The sequence below is a fragment of the Squalius cephalus genome, assembly GCF_949319135.1.
Source record: "Squalius cephalus genome assembly, chromosome: 6".
NCBI classification, from domain to species: Eukaryota; Metazoa; Chordata; class Actinopteri; order Cypriniformes; family Leuciscidae; genus Squalius; species Squalius cephalus.
In genome coordinates this window covers 21,062,086-21,072,239 of record NC_137127.1, presented here as the reverse complement: position 1 = coordinate 21,072,239, position 10,154 = coordinate 21,062,086, and the positions used below count along the sequence as shown (strand labels likewise).

Genomic DNA, 10,154 nt, shown 5'->3' with positions numbered 1-10,154 from the left:
TCTCTAAAGTATATTCCCATTGTTTAGCACACCAGGGTGACTAGGAACATGAAATTGTCTATGACTTCTTGTTTCACAGAAGTATAAATATGATGAAACGCAAAGGCCAAATTCCCTTAATCATCCATCACACAGAGTAAAACCTAAGAATATAGTTCTGGAGAGATTCTGTATGGAGGAATGGTCTCTGATCTCTTGTCAGGTGTTCTCCAAACTCCTCAGGCATTATAGGAGAAGACTCAGATCTGTTATCTTGGAAAAAGGAGGTTGCAAAAAGATTTTAATAAAAGGGTGCCAATAATTATGGCCAACGTGTTTTGGAGAAAAGCATTTATTTCATAATGTGATTAGTCTGTAGTCTGTACCTCTGTAGTCCATTCAGATGAATGTTGTAACACTTCCAGACTTCCGAAGAAAGATGAACACATTAATATCACGTTTGTTTTCACTCTCGTCGCCCTCTGCTGGGCAAACTCATTCCCAGCACAACGACGAACAGGAGAACAGCTGTTCAACAGACCTTATTCACAGCAGCGCCATCTTTGATTTTTAACGGAAATGAAAGCCAGTGAGGGATGGACGTAACAGTTACATCTCTTCAGTGGGTTCTTTATTTAATGTGTTATTGGATTGTTCTGCTGACGAAACACTGCAAAAATATCTTTCCAAGAAATTTCAGTAGACAAAAATTTCAACATGAGCTGAAGTGATCTAGAAGCTTTATACAGCGGACGCCATTGAAAACTATTCCTAGCGCTGACGTGACAAAAAAAAGGCAGGAAAAACTCCAACAACCCAACAGAAGTACAGAAGCTTGTCAAGAACAATAAAACATTTATATATGCCTGCTGAACATGATCTGTTCTGGGATTTTTCAAATAGAACTAGTTGGGACATGAAATTTTGATTTGTGTTTAAATTATTGCTTAGAAGAAAGCTTGGAGTGATACGGGAGACATAAAACTAGCATACATTTGCATGAAATCCTTTGCCTGTGAGTGTGACAGCACTCAAGTGTACAGTGTAATGTGTCATTATACAAATATACCTTACCGCAGAAGATCATAATCAATGACAAAAACCTGTAAAATGAGACAATGTGGCATCCAAACCCGATCCACATCTCAAGAGTCCAAATAAACAAAACCACTGCAGAAATGGGAAAAATTTTATTTATGCATTTCACAAATCCAAATGTTCAGACCAGAATTTAATTCCATCTTTTTTTTCCAACATAAAAACATTACAGCAAATGTTTTGCAGGGAAATGTGTTCAAAAACATAACCGCTGTGAAATTAAAAATCTAAAAAGGGCAAATGTTTCGGTTGTCTGAAAGCGCACAGTAGGTCCTCGTGTTTCGGGTTGACAGTGGTACATACTTGTAAACGTATGGAATGTATTTATTTACTGTACAGACACGCAGGGACAAACCCTGCAGAAGAAACAACATGATTTGTGCTGGGGAAACACCCTAGTCAAAAGAATTTATTTTATAGAGAAAAATAAAACATACTAAAATTATCTACACAAATCCTTTTTGTAATATATTTTTCACCCGCCTTTAACTAAAACTCAACGTCTCTAAAAAAAAAGCAAGTTAAAACAGTAACTTACATGATTCTTCAACACTCTTCCTCTCTCAATATTTTCTTGTTTCATTTTGTTTGATCAGTCGCATTAAAGATTATGAGGAAGCTTTGAAAATGCTGCATTATTACATTCAAAATCAACGTTAATAGCACAGCATGTTCATGACCATATGGGTGAATCTCATGAAAACCTGTCCGGTCACATTTCACCATAAAATCAAAAAAAAAAAAAAAAAAAAATAGTGTGCATAACGAAAAGGTAGCCTATTATAAGATGTTTTTGTATTGTGACATACTTTTCATAATAAATAAATAACTTTTTTTTATTTAATAAAATGACTTTTTGTGTGTGTGTGTGTGTGTATGTGTATGTATATATATATATATATATATATATATATATATATATATATATATATATATATATATATATGCATGTACGTACGTAACTTTTTTATTTAATAAAATTACTTTTTTGTGTGTGTATATATATAAAAATTAACTTTTTTTCTTTCGATTTTGGGGTGAAACGACGTGGCCATGTTCTTGACTGTGTTTGTGAGGTTCACCCTCGTACACTTGGCCCCGTTTTAAGCGTGGAAAAAAAGCACTGCTGGGAGTTCAGGACTCACTCCAGTAACTCTGGCACGATGCAGCAGATCCGTGTGGGAAGTAACAGCGTGTGGCACTGCCTCTTAAAAGACAACAGCCTAAACGAGTGAACAGCATCTGTGCTATTCAGGCTCAAGGCGCACATGCATCCAGCTCTGGGCCACGGATGAAATGTGTGTTGTGTTGGCAGACAATCATAAGCAAAGCCATGCGATGGCAATGTAACAATCTGAATAAAAATTAAATGAAAATTGAAGAAGAAAACAAAAAACAGCTTTTATACTGCCGTTCTATTTCAGTCTAACTCCCAACACCCAGAATCCCACGCATGCAAGACCTGTTACATACAGAAACACAACAGCAATATAAATCAGCCCTCGTCAGTCTTATCAGCTCGGTGCGACCAAAGCTATAAAAATAGAATAAGTGTTTCAATCACTTACTGTTTCAAACGTCTTTACATATATTTGTTTTGTAAAAAATTGTGCCCATCATGCTAAACCTTGCTATAGCACTTTAATATACCTCTCAATTTTACAAGGTCAAATACAGTCTGTGAGCTCTTAAAGTTTTAATAGTTTTTTTCTCCTGTGTTTGTAGTATTAAAAGTAGCATGAAAAGTATCATTACAACAAAACCCTGTGGCTACACACTAAAACTCCTGACAGAAACATTCAGCAGATCAACATCTCAGTCCTGTTTCCCTCATGTGTTAATCTAAGACCATTGCTAATTAGTGTAATTCAGTCATATACATGCTGGTTTGGATTGTTTTCAAAGGCTCACGGTTGAATCTCACGAAAACATGCCACACTTCACCCAAAATATATATTTTCTTTTGCCTAAATGAAGCATATTTCTTTCTCCTAAACATTTTATTTATTTGCATTGTGACATTATTTTCAGAACAATTAAGCTCATTTCCTCCCTAAATTCTCATTACATTGATGCGCGTGGAAGGTTTTTCTTTTTGTTTTTTTTATAATCATTATTCAATATTCTCATTACTGTAATACAGTAAAACTATGACTATACAATGATTTATATTTAAATTCATATAAGTTAAATGTATAAATGTAATTTAATTTAATAAATTAAATTAAATGTATAAATACTTTACAGTTTAAATAATATTTAATCATCATGTTTTTGCGCTGCCGTAATTTGTTTCGTTTTTCATGAAAATAATGTCACAAAAACCATAAGGGCCCCCCCAAAAAAACGCTTTAATTTCTTAAGTATAATATCTTGTTTATATAATTTCAGGGTGAAATGTGACCCAGACAGATTTAGTGAGATTTAACCATCAGCCGCTGTAACATGAGCTTGGGTAGTTTTGGCCAACTCTCATTCCCACATCACTTGAGAGTCAATAATAATAATAATAATAATAATAATAGAAATACAAAAAAACACCACCCATAATAGTTAAAGATATTAAAGTGTAAAACTAACTGTTAAAACGAAAGAAATATTGCTTCAAAGAAGTCTCTGGACATGCTTCTCTGTCCCGTCAGTTGTCTCTTCTCCCCCTCTGTTGTCTGAAGAGCGGTGTGTTCACAAAGCAGGTAGTGTGTGTGTGTGAGTGTGTTACCGTTACAGAACCGTTCAAGGGTCTCTCTAGAGCAGAAAGGAGTCTTAAAGATCTCTCGGGCTGTTGGGAGGAGATTCCTTGAGATTGGCCCGTTCACAGCTCGTTCCTACAGAGCGAGAGGAGACGCAGTGCTGGGACTGGTTGGGGTCGTGCTGGGGGATGGCGTGTGCTTCGGAGGAGCCAGATCGAGGAGGGCACGAACCGTCCCGGCCACCTGAGCCAAACCTCTCTCTTCCAGGATGTGCAGGGGAAGACACAGCTGGCTCTGCAGGCAGACAGACAGACACAGACAGACACACAGACACACACAGACACACACAGACACACACAGACACACACAGACACACACAGACACACACAGACACACACAGCAGGGGCGAACAAAAAAGGGACAAAAATGGTGTGTCAATGGAGAAACAAAATTATAAAAAATCAATATAACTTAAAATAAATTATTACAATGGATAAACTCAAATAAAGCAGATAATGTACAACTAAGGAAGGACTTAAATCAAAATGACCTTTGGAAACTGTAAAGAAAGATGAAGAGAGATGGAAAAATCATTCAAAACCTGCTAGACAGAAACCTGTCACAAACCAGGAACTAACCGGTGAGAGTATTATTAGTAGTGGTTGTTATTGCACATGCTTTGGATTAGTGACCTGAGCCAACTCCTAAAGCTAAAGATCAAATCATGACACTGTATGTGCTAAAAACATGAACCATATATCAAATTGAGGTTCAATCTACACTACAGGCCAAAATTTTTCCAGATTTTATAATGTTTTTGGAAGAAGTCTCACCAAGACTGCATTTATTTGATCAAAAATACAGTAAAACAGTAATATTGTGAAATATTATTACAATTTAAATTTACTGTTTTCTATGTGAATATATTTTAGATGCAAAGCTGAATTTTCCTCATTACTCTAGTCTTCAGTGTCACATGCTCCTTTATAAATCATTCTAATATACTGATTTGATGCTCAATTATTATTAATTATTGTTGGTACTCAACGTTGAATGATGGTTCTTTAGCGGCTTAATATTTTTGTGGAAAACATGATACTTTTTTCCATGATACGAAGTCCAAGTTTCAAATCAATTTCTGTTCTTTTGAATTTGAAATCTTTTGTGACATTATAAATTTCTTTACTGTCACTTGAGCAATTTAGTGCATCCTTGTTGACTAAAAGTATTAATATTATTTATTTTTATTTTACTGACCCCAAAACTTGAGCGGTAGTGTATCACCGTGTGTTTATTGTTATTGTTTGAATTGATCATAAGAAATGCGAATGAAGACTGGAGTAATGATGCTGAAAATTCAGCTTTGCATCACAGGAATAAATCACATTTGAAAATCTATTCAAATAGAAAACAGCCATTTTAAACTGTAATGATATTTCACAGTTTTTACTGTCTTTTAGATCAAATAAATGCAGCCTTGGTGAGCATAAAAGTCTTTAAATCCAGTAGTGTACAAGCAATCAGACTTATTTTCACCTGCTAGACAATTCAGAACATGCCAGCCAAGCATACACACTGCAGCACCACACTACCCAACATAAAGCTGCGACTGACACAAACACACAACTAAACTACTGATGAAACACACATCTACAGTGGATACTTGAGTTTAGATTTTATTGTAGAAAAGCAGAGGAGGACAAGTCAGACTGTAGGAAAATCAGGCAATATGGCACACAAATCTGACAGACACAAACGCTTATACACTCTACGTGACCGGTGTTGTATTTCCTATGCGTGTTAGGATTATATTACACTGTATATTAATTAACAACAGGTATACTGGTTGACAAGGACTGTTATTTCAGAGAGTAAACTGTGTTCTGGTACAAGACTGACAAGATGCTTGATAACTGTAGCGTTAAGAGTGGATAGTGAGATGTTTTCTAGCCATTTAAAGGGTTGGTTCAGACAAAAATTACAATTCTGACATTATTTACACATCCTAAGTCGTTTCAAATGTATGATTTACTTTCTTCACAAAAGGAGATGTTAAACAAAGTTGTGGCTGCTTTTTTCCACATAATGTGAGGCCATTCATTGAAACAGAATTCATTTTTGTGCAAATCATTCGTAAAGCCCTTCTGACGTAACTTTCAGATTCATGAAAGTGTTTGTATTCATATGAAAAGATTATACTTTTATCTATTTTTTATTTTTACAAACTGAACACACTGCAATTTGATAACACTATTTGGCATTTATTAATATTACAACAATGATGCAATATTACAATTAACTGATTCTTGGGAATTTGGCTAAAACAGGTTTTAATTTTGAAAATAAAAAGTTAGTAAAATTACAAAATCTGAAGATATATTATTATTGACCAAGGTCTTGGCTGTTCAGCAATATATCGGTGCAACCTCCTCATTTTGTATTTTTTTCATAAAATAGGCGTTTTTCCAGTTATTACTTTGTTTTTGTCAACACCGTCAGACACAATAAAAAGCAAATCATTTTTTATTTATTTGGTCTAATATGTATTTAGAGTTTTTAAATCATTATCTGGCATTCTTAGTACACATATTTGCTGTTAAGTGTTAAATATTCACTTTTTTTCATGTTTTATACTGTTTCACGTGTACTCCTTTAAAAGATCTAACATCATACAACGTTTACTTTAAGCCTAAATAGAAAAAGTTATGGTTTTTTATTTAACAAACATATTTTTTGTATTAAAATGTACCATTACTTTAATAACTCAACAGCACTGAAGAAACATATTGTAAGCATATTCATTTAAAACAAATAAAACTCCCTCTGACGGTGGTGACTTTAGAACTGAGGGTGGTGACACTAATCTGACGGTGGTGACAGTGGCCTCATTACAACATACAATTCCAAAATTTATACAACTCAAGTCAATGGCTTCTTGCTTAACAACTTTATTTAACTATTTGGTCCAAAAAATAACAATCCTGAGCACTGTGATAAACATTTAGCCTGCCTACTCCGAGTTGGATCGTGTATGGCCTGATCCACCGGACTGTTTGGGGGAGTTTCTAGGTGATCTGAGCCCTTTCTCTTACGTTCTCTTGATACTTTTTGTCTATGTTTCCAAGCCTTTCTCTGACTTCTCTTTTCCCTTTCATTCAAGTCATTGCTATTTTTTTAGCTTCCCTTCCTCCACCCTCTTCTTCCATCTTTGCCTTTCCGTTCTGAGGTATTCCTCCTTTAAAGGAGAACTTGGCAACTTTTTTAACTTAATAAAACTGTCTAGAAATAATTTGGATGGTTAAACAACCTGTTCTGGTGATATTGGTGACTTTCCCCGCTCCCCCCAGCGTTCCCATGCGGAAAACCAACCTTGCAACTTGGGTACTACCGTCCCGGCAAGATAGAAATTGGAAGTCTTGTGAGAAGCGAGAACGAGAAGCGAGAAACACGAACTGCTTTACGGCAATTCGACATAAACACATGCCATATGATACTGTGTATGATGTATTACCCACCTCGGTAGACATAGCTCCACACGACAAAGTTGGCCGGCTACGATAATAACATATGCACATGAGCAGTGGTAGAAAGGGGGAGGAGGGTGCCTCAAGTGAGTTTTTTTTACGACTGTGTTGTGAAATATACGGCCCACAGCTGTAGGGGGAGCTCTTTGAGAAAACACGCGACAACAAAAGTGAAGATCAGCGAAGAAATTACTAGAGTTGCCTAGTTCTGCTTTAACTCTGCCTCACTGTGTATTATCTCTCTCCGCTTCTTTTAATATTCCCTGTTTCTTCTCCTCCACAGATAGCTGCTACCTAGCCATAACTTCCTAAAATACTTAAAGTCAAAGTTGACCTAAAGTAATGACTATGAAATTGGGGGGGAATTACAGTGAATGTTAGATTTGGTTAAATGTTGTCATGCCATTTTCATTTGGTTTTAGTCATGGGAGATGCATAGCCTACAAGGGATATTGTATGTGCTATATAGGTAGGTAGTAGGTGCACTATGTGCATCCCAAATGACGTAAGCCAAATGAACATGGCATAATAGTGAATTGAGAGAGAGGGAAGGTTACCAATGGTTATACCACAGTTAGGTCCGGTCTAATTACACTGAACAAAATTATAAACGCAACACTTTTGTTTTTGCCCCCATTTTTCATGAGCTGAACTCAAAGATCTCAGACTTTTTCTATGTACACAAAAAGCCTATTTCTCTCAAATATTGTTCACAAATCTGTCTAAATCTGTGTTAGTGAGCACTTCTCCTTTGCCGAGATAATCCATCCACCTCACAGGTGTGGCATATCATGATGCTGATTAGACAGCGTGATTATTGCACAGGTGTGCCTTAGGCTGGCCACAATAAAAGGCCACTCTAAAAGGCAGTTTCATCACACAGCACATTCCAACAGATGTCGCAAGTTTTGAGGGAGCCTGCAATTGGCATGCTGACTGCAGGAATGTCCAGCAGAGCTGTTTCCCGTGAATTTAATGTTCATTTCTTTACCATAAGCAATCTCCCAAGGCGTTTTAGAGAAACTCGTGTTCGTGAGGATGTTCATGGATATCCACGAACATCCTCACTCTCACTCGTGCTATATTGCTTAATAGTAGCATGCGGTGTAGGCCTGTATGGAAGAAATATAGGGAGAATTACATAAATACAAATATAAAAAAGGTTAATGAAACATTACAGGCCATATTGGTATTTATTGTGATCAACAATTATATTCTAGCCTTCGTTGAGGACCATTTGGAGGTTTTTGTCACCACCGTCAGACTGTACGTCACCACCGTCAGACAGAAAACCTGATGGTGGTGACGTATGACGGTGGTGACAAAATCTACTCTTTCACATGATATGCATGAGTTGTTCACATTAGCCATCTTTTTTTCCCTCTGTTGCTATCTACTTCAGACCTCTTCTTTAAAAGTATACATTTATGTCATAATCTAATCTAATATTGTTTTATACAAAAGAGACGGTGTTGACATGTTATGGTTGTGACAGTAGCAGTGTCCAAAAATATGAACAAGTCTAAGAGAAATTAGCAAACTTACAGAAGCTTGAGTGATCTTGAAGCATGCAGAACAGTTGAAGGTTTGAAAATGGGGTCCCCAGCAATTAAGTTGACCTTGTAGTTGCCTGATTTTATTGCTTTTTATAAATATCTGACGGTGGTGACGAATATGTGGGACACATTTTGAGCAACCACAAAATAATTGTAATATGTATTAAAAACTACAAACAGTGAGGTTTGAACAATATTTACTATGTACTCTTTCATGTGGTAAAGATATTTTTCAATTTAATTATTACGTTTTGTTTTTTTAATCAAGTTGAAATGATTATCTCCTATCCGAGGACAACTGATTTTGTAGGCAATGGGCCAGCATATAATCATTAAATTAATACAAATTAAAAATAAACCTATAAAATAACCTTACATATGTGCAAAGGACCCCCTGATTATAACCTTGATTCTTTTTATTCATGAAAATGTTATTAATTTCCAACAGAATTAGCACTTTTCTTCGTGGGACATGTTTTATCCAAATTCCCAAGAATCAGTGAATTGTAATATTAATACAAAAAAAGTGTTTTAACCAATTAGTCACATGTAAATATACATTTGACTGATAAACAAAAACTGAAACCTTTTACAGGCATATGGCCAAATAATTCCTTTTGCATTTATGTCATATATTGGAACCAAATCTGAAAAGTTAGTCCAGAAGTTCCCACAGCGTTCCAGTACACGCAATTCACTTATTTGTAATTTTTGGGTGGGATTATGCTAATTATGTATGAGCAGCCTAGTTATAAATGATTGGAATTTATTAACATACGCATGATTAACTATCAAATCTGAAGTCTACAAAGCATTTGTGAATCCAGAGAGTTTTTGGAAAAGTCCATTTTACACACAAATGACTCCAAATTTATTTATATATTATTGAAAGGTATATGAACGAAAATAAATTAGCTCAGGGACTGCCAGGCTTCAAAAAATAACATCTCAGTAGTTCATATGACATGCACTTTTTATTACTTAAGGGGATAGTTCACTTAAAAATCAAAATGAAGTAATTTACTCACCCTGGTGTTGTTCTATTATCGTATGCCCTTCTTTCTTTTTCAGACCACAAAAGGAGAATTTAAAAATTCCAATTTTTGGTTTGGATTATCTATCGAAAATCCTGACCTTGGCCTTTAGTCTTCTTTGTATGACTGCATGTTCATGTGACTATTATCGCCATAGTTCACACACGCTCGCCCAGGAAAAGCACACATTGCTTTTTGCGTTGCATTTTGATTAATTTCTTACTTTTTTAGTTTTAAAAACTTTTTGGATTATATGACATGGAAACATTCTGT

The 10,154-nt window shown here is 35.6% G+C and overlaps 1 protein-coding gene across 2 annotated transcripts in view; it reads right to left on the bottom strand.

The window, feature by feature from the left end:
- Nucleotides 1-3,002: 3,002 nt before the first annotated feature.
- Nucleotides 3,003-10,154, bottom strand: part of lrch3 (leucine-rich repeats and calponin homology (CH) domain containing 3) — a 50,319-nt gene continuing 43,167 nt past the window's right edge. For both annotated transcript variants that reach the window (XM_079873955.1, XM_079873958.1), the window contains one exon: nt 3,003-4,061. In XM_079873955.1, the coding sequence (XP_079730081.1) occupies nt 3,903-4,061 (159 nt within the window). In that variant the 3' untranslated portion in view covers nt 3,003-3,902. The remainder of the gene's footprint in view (nt 4,062-10,154) is intronic.